Genomic DNA, 21,196 nt, shown 5'->3' on the forward strand with positions numbered 1-21,196 from the left:
CTCCGCGGTGCGACGGGGGACAATAAGCAAAGCAGTGGTGCAGTGCAAATGTCCGTTTCACAAAACACTGATTCAATGAGAAAGAACTAAATTAAACATTGTACCGCAGATAAAATGCCAAAAAGTTCATTTCATAATACAACGATTGACCAAGAGCGTATCTCGTACATCAACCAACAAATCATGGACGATCATTAAATAACATGAACCTGAGACAGCCACAGACGGCCACAGACGGCCCATCTCCAGACAGGAGTGGCAAAGCATCCTAGGACCTGTACAGAGGAATGTCTCTTCTTTAAGAAGCAGTCCATAATAGGCCAGACTACTCAGTGTACATCTCAACCTGGAGACATTACTCACGAACACCTGATGATCTGAATCACATTTGCTCACACTTCTCTGTCGCACATTTAGCCGTAACCACGGGAGCCTTCCCTGCCGTTCCCACCTCACCAACGACTGCACTTCGTACGTCCGACCGACACAGTAAGGTAACTTGAGCCTGACACACCGGCGTACCTGCAACAGCCGTAACCTCTGCTCATTGTTGAATCGCTCCACCGCAGACCAGAACCATCGGATAACAATGTGGTTGTCATGGTAACCTGTGATAGCACAAATATATAATTAGTGAAATTCGGAGCCCCTGCTGTTTTAATGAAAGATTGTATTACATTGTGTTAGAAGCAACAAATCATAAGGCAATGATAAAGTAGCAGCTTCTGTACTAAAATATAGTATAATAGTCATACATAAAAGGTGGTATTTTAAAACAGAAAGTGAAACTTTTAAACAGGTACAAGTCAGGAGACGACGATGGTTCACGAGCGAGCGGTATTCAATGACAAAGGACGGACTATAACCGAAACAGGTTCGGACAGGCCAGGCCCACATATGTCAAAACGAAGGTTACTGACCTTGAAATGGGATAGAAAATAATGTATAATCAGTTATGAGGTTAGTTAGCTACACAATACCGAAAATGCGGTTCGATTCCAACAACTTTGAAACTTTGACCTTTGTGACCTTCAAAGGTCAAAGTTCAAAGATTCTGAAGTTTGTTGGAAAACTTGTATTTCATGATGTATGTGATAATATAAGATCATGTACGACATTTCACCCTATCAGGAAGCAAACAATGTAATAAAACCATCAAAAATCGACTTTTCTAAATGTTGTGACCATGTGACCTTGACCTTGGGGCGAAAATGAAAAATCGAGCTCCGTGGGGCTAGACACGTGACATTGGCCTAACCAAATACCGAAACCCCTGTCAGATTCCACCAAACCCCTCGGAGAAGATGTAGCTTGAACTCGATTACCCCCGAAAAAGATATCTTTTTCGGGCGTGGCTCCACCCACAATGGGCGCAATACGCCCACTCTAGGCAGGACACAACTTGATCATGATATCAACCTCCCTCCCAAGTTTCATCAAGATCGGATGATATCTTCGGGTAGTTATGCTGCGGACAGACAGACAGACACACAGACACCCATGACGAATATAGTGGTCACTCTGTTTGATAACTCATGAACCAATACTGTTTTCATATGGGATACTCTACCTAAAGGGACGTTCGGCCTGTAATTGATGCAGCAAAACGAGAACATCAAAGCTCTATTTCACCTCCTCGTATGAACCAATCATGTGATAGTTGCTCCCAAAACGCAACGTGCTCAGTGTTCTTGTAAAGGCCTCGATCCGGGTTATTATAATGTCTCCAATACACCTGTATTACCATCCCTCACATACTACTGCCTCTCAATCATTTACCTTTCAAACCACTCTTTATTTTCCTGTTTCTGAAGGCAACAATGTTGTTTGAAGAGCTAACTCAAACCATCCTCCTTCCCTGGTTTGGTGCGTCCACTCACTGCCCCTTTGTCAGACTGTGGCATCTTGGCCCTCTGTCTCCTCGCTCTTCCACGAGCTGAAACTTTGTATTTAAATCATAAAAACAATGATGAGTACAACCACAGGCCCTGTACCCAGTCTCACCTCCACGGTACTCTGTATTGCTGCGCCAATCGACCAGGTCTATCTCGGCTGTGCCAGCGATGACGAGCTCGAGCTCACGGGCGTCAAACACCGACACCAACCTTGTGTCCACGACCTGCACCCCCACATTTTCGTGTTAACCCAGCACAGGGCTCTTGTCTTGGAATAAAATACAAACACACAGTTTGGTACAATGTCACTGCCCAGTAACTTGCAATGACTTTGATGAACATATACTAAGTTTTCCACTTGATTAGACAGAAAAGAAATGGCTTCATCAAAATATGTGCCTGGCTCTGGCAAAAGCAGACACTTGGGGGCATTTCTCTTTGCGAGAAGAAGCCGAAGAGTCAAAATATGACCACAGGGACCGAATTGAAGAAAAAAACTTCTGCTAGCGGTTTTGCCTGCGAAGTTACGTTTTTTCGAAGCTGTCCACCCTCTCTACGCTATCGAAGTTATGTAATTGTTCCCATTTGTATTTTTGTCAAAACTGTATTATATTTTTACGGTGTGAGAACCTACAGTGTGTCCCTTGGAAGATTCTCGGTGTAAATATTTCAAACCAATATAAAATCGTTGGTTATTTCGTGCCGTGTTTTTTGCGGACAAGTACTTAAGTTTTCTACCTTGAGGCTTTGTTTTTCTCTCAGCGGTCGATTGTGGTCCATTTACTTTTGTTCTCTCAGTTTTTCCCAGTCTTTTCACCCCATACTTCCTTGTTTAAAATCTTAACTCAAAAAACAAACAAACAAAAAAAACATTTCCTTCTTTGTTCTTATTCGTTCGTTTGTTTGTTCTTCGACCACGTATTTCACCCCCATTTGTCCAGATAGTTTTCACTGTTTAATTTAAAAATGTTTAAACTTTCCCCTGAAGTGCTGTATTCTGTTGTATATAACAACACATTTTTCTCCTTCTTCTTGAAAAGGTTGCTTTCGACTTGCTCACCAAATCTCTTCATTTCAAAAGAAAAATCCCATCTCTTACAGTTCCTCCTTCCTACATTCCCGAAACTCACCTTCACTCCACCCCTCCTCCAGCATTTTCAAACGTATCTCTGACTTGAAGGTCACAAGAAACTCATTTTGCAACAAATGTTCGTTTCCCATCAATCGTACAACACTTTCAAAAATCCAAACTCACCCCTCCCCTCCTAATCTTCCCCATCAACTATCCCTTTCAAATCTCCCCCCTTGCCCCTTCCCTCCTGGATTCCCCGCTCACCCCTCCCCCCTCCCCTCCGAAACTCCCCCCTCACCCCTCTCCTCCCAAACTCCCCCCTCACTCATCACCTTCAAATCTCCCTACCCTCCTTTTTTCTCCAATTCTCCCCTCTCACCCCTCCTCCTCAAAGCATCCACCCTGCTTCTTCTCCCTTCCAACTCTCACCTCCTTCTCCCCCAACCTTCTTCCTCGATCTGCCCCCCCCCCTCAAACAACACCTCACTGTGCCTCACCCAATCACCATCAAACCTTTTGTCTGCCCCATCCTTCCCTTTCTCCTAGCTATTCTGAAATCACTGAAACACTTTCAACAGCTCTCCCTAACCTCTTCCACATATTACCCTACCCCTCCCCCTGTTCGGTATCTGATGCTCCCCCTTCCGCTTCATTAACGGTATGGACCTCAAACATCCGGGGCCTTTGCTCAAACTTAACTGATTTCTCCATACAGGTTGCTTCTGACAAACCAGATTTGATCTGCTTAACAGAAACTTTCCTCCTTCATTATGTCTCTGATTCCTTAAAATCTCTCCCAGGTTACTCCCTCCTCCAGTATGATAGACCTGAGCCTCGTCCTGGAGGTGGGGTTGCAATATTTATCAAAAACTCTCTTCCTCACTCTCCCTGCACTGCCCTCTCTCCAACTCACCCCCAGGAGTACCTCTGGCTATGGCTTCCACTTCGCCCCAACCTTTTGTTCATATGTGTTGTACAGTCCACCAAACAGTGGTGACTCCATCGACATCTCGCTGTCTGATAATATGGACCAATCTCTATCCACTCATCCCAACTCTCTCTTCCTCATATGTGGTGATTTCAATTGTCACCATGCCAGTTGGCTGGGTGTGGGTACCTCTCTCACCAGCCATGGCTCCTCAGCCAAGGACTTCTGCGACTCATTGAGACTGACACAATCGGTCAATTTCACGACCCGGATCTCAGTCAACAGAGCATCTCCTCTTCCTGACTTGGTTATGACTAACTTCCCTGAAAATGTCTGCTGCTCTTCCTCTGCTCCAATCGGCTCATCTGATCATGTGCTTGTTAAAGTGGACATCTCTCTGACCATTCTCAGAGAGCCTCAACAGCATCGACGAGTCTGGCATTTCACTCAGGCCAACTGACAAGGTCTTCAAGCAGCCATCAATCATCTGGACTGGTCTCCCATCTCTACCGCCTCTGACATCAAATCATCCTGGGTATTCTTCCAAAGTAAATTGCGCTCTCTCATGCACAGATTTATCCCATCTCGTCTTCAGTTGTCATACCCTTCCTCCCGTCCATGGTACACGGATTCTTGTGGTGAGGAAGTTGCACAGAAACAATTTGCCTTCCCCTCCTGGAAAGCAAATCCAACGAAAGGAAATCTCATTTCCTTTCACAAAGCCCGAAACAAGTGTGTGTCCAACCTCAGGAGAGACAGGAAACAATATCTCTCCACTCTCAAACCCTCTTCCAAATCCTGGTGGCGTCTGGTCAAATCTGTTTCTGGTGTTTGTTCCCCCTCCATCCCCACCCTTACCTCAAATGGCTACACAGCTGACTCTGCACGTGAGAAAGCTGAATGCCTCAACTCTGTGTTTGCCACAAAATCTTGTGTCCCAAACCCATCCCTCTCTGTACCCACCGTACCCAGTCATACCCATCTGCTCCTGGACTCTGTGTCCTTGTCTCCTGACAAGGTGGAGAAGTTTCGGTCAATCCTCGCCAATGATTCTGCAACTGTACCAGACGGCATCAGCCCACGGGTCTGAAAATCCTGCTCTGCTGCTCTTTCACTCCCTCTCTCTGTTCTCTTCACCCTCTCTTTTGCTCAAGGTAACCTGCCATCAGCTTGGAAATCAGCCAACATCACCGATTTACACAAAAAAGATGCAAAAACAGATCCTTGCAACTCAGACCAATCAGCCTTCTCCCAATTATCAGCAAAGTCATGGAATCCATCATTGCTTCGGATATCAAATCTTCCCTCTTCTCTAATGGCTTGATCTCTGATCATCAATTTGTTTTCAGACCAGGTCACTCTACTCTGGACATGCTGCTTCTGCTGTCTCAACATTGGATGGAGATCCTCAATGACAAACAGGAAATTAGAGTTGTCTCCCTTGACATATCACGTGCCTTCGATACGGTCTGGCACCCCACTCTACTCACCAAACTCTCCTCCTATGGTATCCATGGAAATCTCCACGCATGGCTTGCGGACTTCCTCTCTAGTCGTAGTCAACGTGTGGCCCTGAATGGATTTCTCTCATCTCCCCTTCCTGTTCAGGCTGGAGTTCCCCAAGGCAGTGTTCTGGGCCCTGTGCTTTTTCTAGTCTTCATCAATGATCTCTCTGACTCTCTTGAAAATCCTCTCTATCTCTTTGCTGATGACTCCACTCTCTGCTGCTCCATTCCTCATCCCTGTGATGGGCAGTCTGCAGCCTCTTCACTCTCTGTAGACCTGGAGAAAAATCACAGACTGGTCAAACAAGTGGAACATGTCTTTCAATCCTGACAAATCTCACACTCTTACTTTGTCTCTCCGAAAAGACCGACTGGACAACCCCCCCATCTACTTTCTCAACAATCCTCTCCAAGAAGTTCTGTCACTCAAGCTTTTCGGTCTCACTATCTGCCATGATCTTTCCTGGGAAAACCACCTTTCCAATCTGGCCTCCACAGCCAGTCGCTGACTGGGCATCCTCCGTCGTGCGGTCTTTCCTTGGCACACCTGAGCTCCTCACCACATACAAGGCTTTCATCCACAGCTCAATGTAATACTGTTCTCCCCTCTGGGCCAGTGCTCCTGCCTCACACCTAGCTCGGCTTCACGCTGTTGAAACCAAAGCTTTCAGAATCATTGGAATCTCCCGCGATGAAGCTAACTCTGAGGGCCTTTCACTCACTCACCGCAGGCAGGCAGGTAGGCGGTCTTTCTGTCTTCTACCGACTCCTCTCCGGCCTAGCTCCCCCAGTTCTCTCTGGGCTCTGTCCCCCAAATATTCCGACAGGTCGCACATGGTCTGCCAGCAACCCTCTTATGGTTAAGCTGCCAAAATCAAGACTCTCTGTTCACCTTCACTCCTTCATTCCTCTTTACTCCCACCTCTAGAACAAACTCCCTCACTCTCTTCAATCCCACTCCTCCCTCCAGGTCTTTGAAACAGCTGTTCACCACCATCTCTTATCTTCCCCCATCCAAAACCTTGATCTTTTCTACCCCAATGGTGGTGTGAAATACCAACTTCTTTCCTGGAAGTCCTTGCAGTGTCCTTGTGTTTTATACTTTTCCCATCCCCCCCCCCCTTCTCCCACGCCTCCTCCCCCCAAGCCCTCTCCCTCTCACAGATCTCCCGATGTCCCTGCTCTCAAATGTTGTGTTTGTGTGCTTCCCCCTCTCTCCCCATCTTGTCTACCGCTCCCCTTATTATATGTTTTATGTGTCTGTTTGATTTTAATGTGATTGATGTTCGCTCTTTCATGAGCCTTGATCTTGTATACAAAATATATATATATATATATATATATATATATATATTGTTACGGAATCGGGCGACGGCACTCCCCTTAGCAAGGGGGGGGGGGGGTTAATCCCCTTGTCCTGTTAAGCGGGCCGTCTCCGTTCCTGGGGGTATGACGTCATGACCGGTCAGCGCTGAATAGGGTATTAGGCCAATCCTTCCGATGACCTAAGTACCAGCGCCTTCCGGTACGCGAGTAAATACTCCCGCCCAAGCCGCAGCGTAATGGATAGATTGCGCCGAGCGAAGCGAACTGCGGCGCGGGCCGTTAACAATGACTAACCCGATTATAAGCGGTTCTGCCGAAATCGCGCCATAGGTACTCAATTGGGAAAAGACAAAGACGATCGGACGAGAATGAAAACCACGAATAAGGAGGAACAGGTATTTATTAACTAACTATACAAAACCAAAGAAACCAAAAGAGAAACGAAAGCAATATACAGAAGAAGAAGAAGACAGTGCAAATCCTTATACAAGCTTAATTATGGAACCCCAGACAACACAGACTCACGTACACGAATGGGGAATTGCAGGCAGGAATGAATGGCTGGAAGGAGAAGGTTCAGGTCCGTGCAGAACGGCAGGGCTGGAAGCGAGCAGCCGCCGACTCCCCGCACTCGGGTTCACACGGCAGGGCTGCTCGAAACAGCGTGTCAGCACTTCACGCGGCAGTGGCTGTTTGAAGCAGCATCTCGTAGCTTCACGCGGCAGGGGCTGTTTGAAGCAGCGTCTCGTAGCTTCACGCGGCAGGGGCGACTCTCTTGAACCTTCTTTGTCCAACTCCAAAAACCTTGCGTGTCTCTCTGGTGGGGGCCTCACCCCCAGGGTTTTATAACCACGCCTGTGGAACTTTCTTGAACCTGCCAGATCTTTCTTACCACGCCCTCTCAAGCCATGCCCACTGAGCCCTGGTTGGTCGGCAAGGGATCGCTGACTCCACCTCTTCGTGACGAGGTGGGGCCACGCCCGTGCTGTGGCGGCTCCACCCACCTTCTTCTCCGATCCTTGCCTCGTGGGCAAGGGAGGTTTGGTGGTGAAGAAAACAGCCCAATGCAACGGCGGCGTTAGCCGCCGAAAACAGCCCAAATGTCACTGGCACTTGGCAGAGGCAATTGGGGAAAATTGAAAGGGGAACTATCTTATTTGTTTGATGCAACGTAGAGTCACTATTGGAAACACAGCCTTACCTGAAACACATAATAATGATATAACTACGAAAAGGGCCGATGATTCGCTACGTGTTGCAATGTGGACTAACTAGGGTGCAATTATTTCAATTAACAGCCAATTAAGGGGAAATGCACACAGGGGTTATTTATAAGGGAATTTACTACTAAATATACATGTGAAGGTTCTAAAAACCGCAACAATATATTGAGATTTTTATATGGATAGAAAGAGTAACTTCTCTATATTATTATGCACCAAAACATTTTTCCAAGAAACAACAGAAAAGTTGTGTAATTCGACGAAGAATCTAAAATGTCTCAAAATGTGCTCAGAAAGTCACGATTCCTCGGTCAAAAAGACACGAAGATCGCAAAATGCCGATGTTTTACTGCGAGCCATACATCGTAATTCGAAGGTGATCCCTGACATACATGTTTGGTATGAATGAAAAGCTCTATGTGTGCACATTGTTTGTGCGTGTGAACTGTATTGTGAACTTTGAACCTAATTGTCTCCATTGTTTAAACGAAAATATAATTGTCATTAAAATACCATAACTTCGTTAATTTTCATCCAATTAACATAATGTATATATCAAATGAAAGCGAAAAGCATGGGGAATCAGATGATATCAAAATCTCAATTTTGATTTTTGCCTCCAAGTGTCTGCTTTTGCCAGAGCCAGTCACATGTGTATGAAAAAAAAAAAAAGGGTGCAGGGTAGCATCATTGACTGAGGGCGAAGCTGTGCCATTAATGCAATGCGCTCTGCTGGTTATGGCAGGAATTTGGAATTTCTTCATGGTGCCGGAGATAGCTCGCCTTCAACGAAGATTCAACGTCCACTGAGGGCGAAGCTGTGCCATTAATGCAATGCCCTCTGCTGGTTATGGCAGGAATTTGGGATGTCTTCATGGTGTCGGAGATAGCTCGCCTTCAACGAAGATTCAACGTCCATCAACGAACCAAAGACGCCCATTTAATGTCCATCCGAAAGACGGAACACAAATTGATGAATCACCATGTCTGTCAAATATTGGGATGGCAGTTTATGTTTTGGTCAGGATTCGAACCCAGGCTAGAAAGCTTATGGTGAGTGTGCACTCCTCTCGGCCATCCTGTCAGGCCTCTATGGCATTGTTGTGGAAATTGCTCTATTGGGGTAAAACTGTTTAGTATAACGTTAGTTGTTTCTTAGTATTTGTTTTGTATAATAGTGACGTAATTTTCGTGCAATAGATCTTCACTGCGTCAATAAAATCAACAGACGATTCGTCTTCCCTCCCATTGTCTGTATCTAGACTATTCATCCCCGTGACTTGTGTTTTCTGTTCTTTCCTCTGTTATCTGTCCTATATGTACTCTTAAAGTGGGCACCAAACATTGAAGCACGAGGCTGGCAGGAAAATGTAACCAGAGCTGTTAAAAGGTGCCCCAAATAGACGAGCAGCCTACCAAGCTCCCCGTCCTGTCTCTTTTCCATCTGGCCGACTCTATCAAGAGGTGAGAGTGCGACCTCTGTGGGTAGGCACTATGGCGTGAATGAGTCGACTGTGCGCTACATAAAGAAAAAAAAACTAGAAGGCAATTCGGGAAAGTGTCGCGGCGAGCACAGCAACCAGCACCAAAGTGGTTACCCAAGTCAGACACGTTCACATCGAAGGAATGGAGAAGGCATTAAATGTGTGGATAGAGGCCAATGCCCAGAGGAACATTCCTTTAAGCTTAAGGGGACCTATGATTAGTGAAAAGGCAAAGCGAATCCAGCAGGCAGCACTGGATGGTTTGAACGCTTCAAGTTACGGTACGGTCTCCATAATGTAAAACTCTCAGGTGGGCATGCTTCAGCAGACCACAAGACAGCTCAAAGTTTCCCTGCTCAACTCGCGCAGCTCATCGAGAAGGAGTATGTACTGTAGCAGGTCTTCAATGCAGACGAGATCAGCCTGTTCTGGAAGAAAATGCCCATGAGGACTTTAATCTCAAAGCAAGACAGGACAGCACTGGCTTCAAGGCTGCGTAGGATTTCTCTTCTCCTCTGCGCCAACGCCTAAAGGGACAGCATGATTATGTATCATTCACTTAAGCCACGTGCTCTCAAGGGCAAAAACAAGCAAACTCTGCCCGTTTTATGGAGGGTCAACAGAAAGGCGAGGGTAACAGTTACCATCTTTATGGATTGATTCCACAACTGTTTCATCCCTCAATTGCAGGTACCTGGAAGTAAATAACCTCTCCTGAGATGTTCCCCTGCTGGTGGACAATGCAACAGTCCACCCCGAGGGGGGTGAATGTGGCCCATGACAATGTCGAAGTAATCTTCCTGCCACCTTACACCACCTCCCTGATCCAACCACTCGACCTAGGAGTAATTTCAATCTTTCAAACATACTACACCCGCCACACCTTGGATGCGATCAGGCTTGCCCCCGAACTTAGCGTCGGGAAATGGTTGAAGGACTTCAACATCATGCACTGTATCAGCGCCATCAAGGACTCTCTGGATGAAGTCATAGCCTCCACCATCAATGCTTGTTGGCACAATCTAAGGCCACAGTTAGTCGACAACTTCACAGACTTTCCCGACACCACAGATAACTACACTGTAATTTGAAATTTCTTCATATATAAAGTACTGTATGTACCATATACTGTATATATAACTACACTAATTAGAAATTTCTTCATATATAAAGTACTGTATGTACCATATGCTGTATATATAACTATACTGCAATTTGGAATTTCTTCATATATAAAGTACTGTATGCACCATATACTGTATATATAACTATACTGTAATTTGGAATTTCTTCATATATAAAGTACTGTATGCACCATATACTGTATATATAACTATACTGTAATTTGGAATTTCTTCATATATAAAGTACTGTATGTACCATATACTGTATATATTGTTGCAGTTTTGTGAATAAAGGCAACCCCCCTATAGTTAGTTACACCACAACATGTAGCCTCCTATAGTTAGTTATTTCTTATTAAATGTAAAGCATAGACCCCTTTCCAGTGTAAGTATGTGTTGAGGCAGGCAGGATGATGGTAGGCCTCGTTGAAGCCTAAAGTGCCTCATCATGGGACTAGGCCAGGCCTACAGGCCCGAAGGAGGAGCTAAAGGGAGTGGCCAAGGGAGTGGCCAATGAGAGCTGCAACCAATGGGAGTTAAAGGGAGTGGCCAATGAGAGCTGTCACCAACGGGAGCTAGAGGGAGTGGCCAATGAGAGCTGTCACCAATGGGAGCTAAAGGGAGTGGCCAATGAGAGCTGCAACCAATGGGAGCAAAAGGGAGTGGCCGAGGGTGACCAATGAGGGGCTGTCACGTCACGTGACCCCCAGCAGCCAATTGAGACCCACGGAACATTCGGGTAGGGTTTCGGGGGGTTATAAAACCCGGCCCAGAACCTGATGATCTCTCTCTGATGCGCGCGCTGGGCTCCTACTATACTCTCTCGCTTGGCTCCAGCATACTGAACGCTCATCTGGTTCCTGCTACGTGCACGTCATTGATCGTCGTCCCTGCCGCGATCATCTCCGGCTGTGATGTCCGAGGTTGGAGCGATTCTTGGGGCTTCCGTCCACCAAGCCCATTCGCACGACCGAGCCCATCCGGGCGAGCTGCACGAAGCGGCCACGCTTCTTGCGCATTACCCTCTTCCCCCCCTTCCCCGAACGAATGAGGGCCCTTGTCCGGGAACATAGGTAAGGCCGTTAAGATTCTTCGCTTTGTCTTCGCTTTGTTCTGTACCCTGTGAAAAATACTGTGTTTGGTTTCCAACCTGGCCGTCATTGTCCTTTCCCATATTGACTTAGCATCGCTCGAATTAAAACCGCTCGATCGGGTTCGATAGTGTTAACGGCACGAGTCACACGACGCACAACCGCTCGGCGTCAAGAATCCGCGTGGCTGCGTGTGTCCGAAGGTATTCGGGTTGTGACCGTTAACCCTTCCACGCGCAGTTGCGGGCTCGGCGGCTGGAGTTGCCTAGCAACCCATCCACCACGAGTACAGTAGTTGTGGTTGGCGGCCTCGTGGACCCGGAGTTCCAGGGGGAGCAGGGCCTAAACCCCCCTTAGTATGTCGATGAACCTGGGATCCGCAACAATATATTATATAACTATACTGTAATTTGGAATTTCTTCATATATAAAGTACGGTATGCACCATATACTGTATATATACAGTACTATATATGACAGATTTTTTTTTTATTGAAAAAAAAAAAGTTTGATTCCTTTTGTGTTTCATTTTAAATAGCTCTATAGTTCCTGAGCCTTTGGAGTGTTCCTAGTGTTTGGAGTAAATAGTTCCTGAGCCCTGATTAGTGTGTGTGTGTGTGTGTGTGTGTGTGTGTGTGTGTGTGTGTGTGTGTGTACTATATAATTAAATGAAATTTTTCCTTAGTAGGTGTCAGGAAGTGTTTTTGGCACCCACAAAAAGAGGTAAAATTAAACAGGTGTACCTGAATGAATGAATGAACGATGATCGTTTTAAGGCCATTTTCCCCCGCTAGAGCCGGGGTTAGCCTTGTGGGCCCCATGACCTCATGGTTCCCTTTTTGAGGCAATGTTTTTATGGCCGGATGCCCTTCCTGATGCCAACCCTTAGTCGCCTCTTACGATGCACAGGCATATGGTGTACCTATTCTAAATCATGGTACACACCAGGATCATTCATCCCAGCAAGCTGGTACTCAATTTGCCAACCTCGGAAGGATGACAGGCTGAGTCAACCCCCATGGCGTTAATTCAGCGATCGACCGGGATTCGAACCTGAGATCCTAGAATCCCAAGCCTGCGCCCTAACCGAGGTGAGGGAGTTTAATAAAAGAAGAAGACCAAAAGTCCAACAGCGGCGTATCCGGGCTTGTTTGATACTTTAGTTGAAGAGGATAGTATGACCTAGGTGGGGATACCTGTTAGCAGTTAGCAAATAATGGAAGTATTAAATCTTTCGACTTCAGGCACAGACAGCTGGTTTGTGAATGACTTGGGTAAAAAAAATGGCGAATGGCAAACAATGAACCAATAAATTCCAGATTCCTGTGCCACCTTCAGTCGAACGTCAGCACATCAATTTTCATTTATATTTTCATTCCACATTTCCATCATTCATATCACAAATTAATACTATGGTATTAATATTTCAAAATATAATGTTAAATCACGATTGTATTGAGATATTATCAAACCAGCACCAGCGAATCGTCATTATCTGTTCACTTCCGGATTTGGGAGCAAGGTCCGTGTCGATTGCATTTCAAAATCATAATTGTACTGAGGAATTTCTGAAACCTCCTGCCTACCTTATGACACCCGCTGGGACCCCTAAAGGTTGCACAGAATGTTATTATATTTCCTTTTAGTAAAATATGCAACTGTAATGGTTACTAACCGCATACTCTGTCATGTGACCAGATTGTCAGCTCTGATTGGTGGACGTTTGTGAGGACATATGGACAGACAAACGCTGTTCTAGATGGCATTGCCCGATGGGCTACACCATAAAAAATGAGCACCATTGATGCAGTCTTACACACCACCATATTTAACATGTCCGAGTACTACAAAAATTGAGATTTTGGGAAGCGATAAGAAGGCGATTTTTGTTCTACAGTATTGAAGTATATAATTAAATTGAAATAAATAAAGATTTTGAAAGTCGTATAAAAAAAAAATCCGCTGTTGATGCCGCTGTTGATGTTTACCCCTGTTGATGCAGCATCTTTTACACCACCTTGTTTAACACGTTACGTTCGTTATTTGTGTCCAATGCTTGTGTCCATTATGACATCCCTAACAACAGCAAGTCTCCTGTTTGGAATGATTTTCAATTTTGTTTGACTAGCGTGTCTCTGCTCGCTGTGCTCGCCTCACCACACGTCGTCGCCACAGAGGCACAGGCCTGTTTTATTGTTTTAACTGAGGATAATGACTGTACTTGAGTTGCTGTGTCGTCATGATTTAAACCAATCATAATACAAACAATTATTTTGTGCAAATATATTTGTAATACAAAAAGGTCTAAGTTGTCTAAAGCTCTAAATGGTTAGGGGTCCTAGCTGTCTGAAGGGTAGAAGGTATCTAAATGGTATTACGTCTGAAGGATTGAAAGGGACTTGGAGTGTAAAGGTCTTGAGGTTCTTGGGGTCTCAAGGGTATAAATCAAAGGGTGAAGGGATCTAAAGGTATCTGAAGTATTGAAAGGGTCTTAGAGATAAAAGGGGTCTTAAGGATATTGTGGTCTAATGGGTGTTAAGGGTCTTAAAGGTATTATGGGTCTAAAGGGTCTTCTGTGTTTTTGGGGGTCTTTAAGGGTCATCGGTGTCTTTTCGGTCCTCTGGGTCTTTTGGGTCCATGGGGTCTTAAGGGTCTTCGGGTTATGTTTTGTAATAACATTAATATTATGCTATTATCATTGGTGTTGTTATTACTTTTGTTATTAAAAGTAGCCTTGGAAAAACGCTATGATAAGCTATCGTAATTCGGATATACATCTCAACACGCAACCCCCTTGGTGGAGAAAATCCGTGAGGAGGGGGGGGGGGGGGTGGGAGTGGGATAAGGTCGTTACAACCTTCATTGTGTGACCCTTTATCCTCCTGTCAAGTTTGGTTGCGATGGGATAACGACTGAATGCATCGCGGTCAAAAAACGTCAGACAGACAGATAGACCGACACCAAATTGGGTATTTTAGTACGATTGCCTGTCAGACAGACAGACAGATAGACCGACACCAAATTGGGTATTCTAGTACGATTGCCCGTCAGGTAGACAGACACCAAATTGGGTATTTTAGTACGATTGCCCGTCATGCAGACAGACAGATAGACAGACACCAAATTGGGTATTTTTGTACGATTGCCAGTGAGTCAGACAGACAGACAGGACAGACACCAAATTGTGTATTTTAGTACAATTGTCAGGCAGACAGACAGATACCAAATTGGGTATTTTATTACGATTGCCAGTCAGGCGGACAGACACCAAATTGGGTATTTTAGTACGATTGCCCGTCATGCAGACAGACAGATAGACAGACACCAAATTGCGTATTTTAGTACGATTGCACGAGAGGCAGACAGGCAGACAGATAGACACCAAATTGTGTATTTTAGTACGATTGCCAGACAGACAGGTAGACAGATACACAAAATTGCATATTTTAGTATGATTGCCAGACAGGCAGACAGAGTAAAATAGGTATCTCAATATTTTGTGCATGTTCTGACTAGTCTGTGCATGTGTGATTGGGACAAATTCAAAGTGAAAGCCCTGCAGAAGTATGGGTTTGTTTCCCGATTTATGTTCAGATTCGTGACCAATATACAACATTCAATTGAAATAAGGATGTTCCTCAATCGTAAACCAACGTTTGTAGATGGACGGATGGACAGAGAGACAGACAGTGAACCAATTGCTTAACCCCGTTTTTTGCTTCGAGTGCATGGGGTAACAAAGGTGGAAAACAGTAAAATTAAAAATAATACATCATGTGAAGAACTCTTCACGCAAGCATTCCACTTCACCCAGGCCAAACTCAGTTATACGGAATTCCCCTCGCCAAATACCACAAACATCTCACCTTTATTTCTACCCTTCCCCCACAATGCAATTGCTACACACCTCATAAAAGCCACGGACGAGGCTTTCGGTTTGTTGAACGACTCCACGCTCGACACGCCACTTGACCATTCGCTCGATGTACTCCTTCTTATTCTTCTCCGTGACCGCCATGTGTGCCCCCCCTGGCCGGAGCTCCCGCTCGGTGATCTGGAGGGATGTAGAGTGTAATGTGTGTGTGGAGACAACTTGACATTGCACAACATGGCCAAAATGTGACATCAGTGGTGCCTCAACATTCAATAAGCGACAAAATAAAGTGCATTTCATCTTTAAAACATTTTACATTTTCAGATGCTTGTTCAACAGGTCTCTTTTCCAAATACAACACACTTCTTCTTGCGTATACAACACACCGATAACACTGGTCAACAAAATTTTTAAAGTTTTATGGTTCTAGTATATTTTGAGGTGATTCTAACCAACATGAACCTGTAGATTTCGATTATGATATCCAATTTGCACTAGCACATCCAGTTTTTGAGAACCAGTATACCTTAGGAATACCAGTATACCTTAGGAATATCAGCCACAGCCGAAATTCGTCTTGTACTCACTAATCAGGACTTTGTAACGAGACTATCTGAGCTGGAAAGCGTTGCTTTGGATAGCTTTGTGGCTCTTGCTAACAATTACCTTGGAAGTTTTCGAGCACCAAATTATGAAGACCTTGTGGACAAGATGTTGAAGAGTTACCGGGCGCTCGGTGCTCGAATGTCACTCAAGATACATTTCTTCCATTCTCATCTGGACTTCTTTCCACAAAATCTTGGCGATGTCAGTGATGACTGATGAACATGGAGAAAGGTTTCACCAGGAAATTGCCATCATGGACACTCAATATCAAGGCCGATTCAATCCAAACATGATGGGCGACTACTGTTGGACTTTACAGCGTGAAAGTGATTGCTCCTACAAATGCAAAAGTAAAGTTCAGAAGCACTTTTAATGTGATGTAAATAAAAACTTAAAGTTCATATTATTTTTGGAGATTTACATTTTTTTATGTGATGTAAATAAACACCAAGTTCATCATATTTTTTGTGATATTTTATAAAGTTCATATTATTTTTGGAGATTTACATTTTTTAATGTGATGTAAATAAAAACTTTAAGTTCATATTATTTTTTGTGAGAATAAATAGACTTATTGAGACTTAATCAAGAAATTCGCGTGCTCTAAAGATTTTTTCCACACTTATGATGTCCTACGTCAAGGTTTCGTGATAGCCGAAATTTTAAGGTCAGATTCGTATTCGTGGGCACCAAATTAGTTGGAAACAGTTGAAAATAAGTCAGAACCAATTTGGCTGTTGACCAGTGTAATGCCAGATAACTGTTTTGTTCTATCAGTCTTGGACATCGATGACATCATCACCACCAAACTATCTTACGAGGGAGGCATCCTGTTAACCTCATCATAATTACCATCATTTGCATGCATCATGCCATTTGCAGGGCGTTGGTGCTGCCAAAGCAGTTATGAGGCCACAATTCTGATCGGGTCACACCATTCCGACACATGTAGTCAATTAGGGCAGGTATTTGTTCAGGGTGTTGGCGATAGCTCACCTACTCTTCACGAAGGACACTCTGGGATCTTTCACGTTCACAAACTAATGCTGGCAGACCAGACACCCAGCTTAACTTTGTCCATTGGAGGGACGGCACACACATTGATGAATCACCCTTCCTGCGAAACACTTAGCTGGCTTGAGATTCAAACCCAGGATAGATAGCTTATAGGTGAGTGTGCATTCCTCTAGGTCTACGGCATCCTGCCTGCTAACAACCCGACGATACCCAGACGCGACTACACCACCTAGTCAAATCATCTCGATGGGCGACAAGGGTGGCCATGAGGCCACGCCCCGAAGAACGATTGGTTAAAGAACGATGAGGTGAGCGAGTGGTGCTCGGTGATTGGAGCGCGCATGACGGCAGAGAGAACGTTTGAGACAGTTGGAGTAAAAAGGAAAAGCACCGCCATTTTCTCTCTCTTGGCCCGGGCTCTTGGTACGAGCAGTCACACTTCCTGCTCTCTCTGTTCCTCGCACGAAGGTCGCATTGAGCATTCTCTCTCTTGTTCTGGGTTTCATCGCATTCACTTTCTCTGTCCTGGGGTGTCGGTGGAAGCGGCCGCATATTTTCCCTCTCTTTGGTGCTGGCTTTGTGACGGCTGCGCTTTGTGCCTTGTGCGCCTGAGAGAAACATTGGAGCTTTGGGAGCGTGGGACAATCGGAGGAGGGAGTTTGGCCGTCGCTCCGCGGGTCAGTGGCTGCTCTGGGCGCGACTGCGCACAATCTTGTGTGGTTCCCGCACGGCAGTTCCGAGTCCGGTCAAGGACGCCAGGCGGAGTATCAGCCAACGCACCACACTACACATTTATTTTTGCTTTCATCATCCCCTTGTGTTGTATACAAGTCCGTATGGAGGGTCCCTCAATATCGGAATTCGATTTTACCGTCCATCTCGTTGTTCCCTTGCATTATTTTCATTAAACCATTATTTGTTACATTTTCAATTTCTTGTCTTGTACGTTTATTCATTCGTGGGTTCGTGGAACAAACCCCAGTCACGTCCGTCCGTACAGATAAGGACCTCCCTACCCTCCACCACCCCCGCGCATGCACAAGGTACCGCCATAGTTGGGTATACGCCTCGGAGTTAAAGCTCGTTTGGTCATCTGACGCCCTGAGGTCTTCACTGCAGGGTAGACGTGACAGTATGTACAAAATAAATGGCTGAATCTTTGAGTGTTCCCCATTACAAAGTCCACAATACTGGCTTTTCCTCACAATTTTAAACTCCATCATGCATACTCCCCCTCCCTCCTTTAGAGTCCTGTCCCAACCCCACTTGGCTTACAAAACAGGTAAATAGCGCTAGCCATTTCAATGACAATATAAAGGAAAGCATAAAAGCAAGACAGCAAGATATTGAGGGAAAGGTATAAATAAAAATGAAAGAAAAGTACGTTTTTGAATTTTTGTCAACATTTAGCAAGCTGAAGTGGGACATGAATGCAGACAAACGACAGCTGTCATTCTGTGCTATCACAACTACGGTAGTACATTTTAACAAGATAAGTTATCCACCTGTCCAAACACCTCCTCATTCACAGTGAAGGTGAGATCGAGGATGTCTGTGATGTCATTGTCTTTCATCCACTGAAGGCTTTGATGGAACTCCTCATCCAGGTATTCCATGTCACTCAAGTCACTGGACCTGAAAAGCCAGGATGCAATAAGAAAAATGATTTTTATAAAATTTATTTTTGTGCTCGAAGAGTTCAGATACAGTCATGTGAAAAAGTAAGTACACCCCATGTAAAGTTTTGACTTTTTCAACATATTTCAGCATACACCAATTGATCTTCATTTCAACAATATTGATAGATAAAGGTGATGTAATACAACAAATATTATGAAACATTTACATTTTGTAGTCCATTGTATAATTTAAATAAACATAAATGCAAATTTCGCATGTGGAAAAAGTAAGTACACCCTTGGCTCTAATAGGTGGTATTGCCCCCTCTGGCAGAAACAACCTCAAGTAGGCATTTCTTATAACTGTCTACCAGTCTCTGACATTGACTGGGAGAAATTTTTGCCTACTCCTCCATGCAGAATTCTTTCAGCTGTGCGATGTTTGAGGGGTTTCTTGTATGCACAGCTCGTTCCAAATCCCCCCACAACATCTCGATGGGATTTAGATCCGGGCTTTGACTTGGCCATTCCAGAAACCTCCATTTCTTTCTTTTCAGCCATTTCTTGGTGGATTTACTGGTATGTTTAGGGTCATTGTCATGTTCAAAGGTCCACCTTCGGTTGAGCTTCAACTTTCCGACAGATGGCCTCACATTATCCTCAAGCACCCTCTGGTACAATGAAGAATTCATAGTGGATTCTATGATGGTGAGCTGCCCGGCCCTGATGCAGCAAAGCTGCCCCAAACCATAATATTTCCACCACCATGCTTTACAGTTGGTATCAGGTTCTTGTGGTCAAATGCCGTCTTTGGTTTTCACCAAACATGTCTTCTGGTACTGTGGCCAAATAGCTCTACCTTTGACTCATCTGTCCAGAGCACATTGTTCCAGAAGTGCTGGTCTTTGCCTAGGTGTTCATTGGCAAGCTTTAGTCTTGCCCTGATGTTCTTTCTGGACAGCAAAGGTTTCCTCCTGGCACACCTCCCATGTAGATCAAATTTGTGCAGCCTCTTTCTAATGGTGGACTCGTGCACTTTGACATCAACAGTGGCAAGAGCTACCTGTAGGTCCCGTGATGACATTCTGGGGTTCTTTGAGACTTCTTTCAGCATCTTGCGGTCTGCTCTTGGGCTGAACTTGCTGGGGCGGCCTGGCCTGAACAAGTTGGCAGTTGTTTGGAATCTTCTCCACTTGTAGATGATCTTCTGGACAGTCGAATGATTGATTTCAAATTGTTTGGAGATCTTTTTAAATCCCTTCCCAGACTCGTAGGCATCTATGACCTTCTTTCTGAAGGCTTCAGAGAGCTCTTTTGATCTAGGCATGGTGACGCCGCACACTTCAACAAAAAAGAGCAAACCAAACTAAATGTCTGAGGTTTAAATAAGACAGGTTTCTCCAAGATCCTCTGTAACGATGTTCTAATCATTTGCACCTGAGCTGGTGCACCTGATTCTAATTTTAGGTATTTGAAGTAGTGATAAATGTAGGGGTGTACTTACTTTTTCCACATGCGAAATTTGCATTTATGTTTATTTAAATTATAGAATGGACTGCAAAATGTAAATGTTTCATGATATTTGTTATATTATATCACCTTTATCTATCAATATTGTTGAAATGAAGATCAAATAGCTGTATGTTGAAATATGTTGAAAAAGTCAACCTTACATGGGGTGTACTTACTTTTTCACGTGACTGCAGGTAAAGTAAATAAAATTGAGGTTCCAAGTACAAACCTGAGGTCAGGTTTGACTGAAAGCATTTAACTACAGAGTTCATAGAACACCTTATCCCACGCAGGTAATGTGTTCTATGAACTATAGCTCTGTGTTTATTATTGTGATACGAATCAAGAGGTACGTCATAACGAACGAGAACACAATCATCACATTTAATAGCACCAACAGGAATTTAAAAACATCATCATCACATCCCTTTAATAGCATAAGGGATTTAAAAAATATATGGCCGCAAACCACAAACATATTGTCACAGGACCATCGCTTCAATACAAAAATATCTTGTATGTACAGGTAGTGGACAAAAAAATGGAAACACCAATGTAAAGTCACTTAATAGGGTGCTGGGCCACCACGTGCGGCCAGTACGGCCTGTATGCGCCGTGGCATAGAATCCACCAGCGTATGGAATTCTGCAGGAGGGATGCGGCACCATTCCTCCACGAAAAAGTCAATCAATTCACACCTGTTTGATGGAGGTGGAAAACACGGTCTCAGGCATCATTCCAGAATATCCCATAAATGCTCGATCGGGTTCAGATCTGGTGACTGAGAAGGCCATGACATATGGATAACATCAGTGTCATGCTCATCAAACCATTTGGCGACCACACGTGTTCTGTGAATGGGGGCATTGGGAGGGGGGTCTCTTGCAGCCGTGCTAGCCATAATTATAGGCAACTAGGCT

At 44.7% G+C, this 21,196-nt stretch overlaps 1 protein-coding gene across 4 annotated transcripts in view; it reads right to left on the reverse strand.

The window, feature by feature from the left end:
• The window catches only part of LOC137412114 (E3 ubiquitin-protein ligase HECW2), a 318,934-nt gene that overhangs the window by 22,602 nt on the left and 275,136 nt on the right, over positions 1 to 21,196 (reverse strand). For all 4 annotated transcript variants that reach the window (XM_078781247.1, XM_078781243.1, XM_078781246.1 and 1 more), the window contains 4 exons: positions 18,651 to 18,780; positions 15,556 to 15,702; positions 2,005 to 2,119; positions 523 to 608 (listed from right to left, as the gene is read on the reverse strand). In XM_078781247.1, the coding sequence (XP_078637373.1) occupies positions 523 to 608; positions 2,005 to 2,119; positions 15,556 to 15,702; positions 18,651 to 18,780 (478 nt within the window). The remainder of the gene's footprint in view (positions 1 to 522; positions 609 to 2,004; positions 2,120 to 15,555; positions 15,703 to 18,650; positions 18,781 to 21,196) is intronic.

This window comes from Myxine glutinosa, chromosome 7, assembly GCF_964187855.1.
Source record: "Myxine glutinosa chromosome 7, kmMyxGlut1.1, whole genome shotgun sequence".
Classification (NCBI taxonomy): domain Eukaryota; kingdom Metazoa; phylum Chordata; class Myxini; order Myxiniformes; family Myxinidae; genus Myxine; species Myxine glutinosa.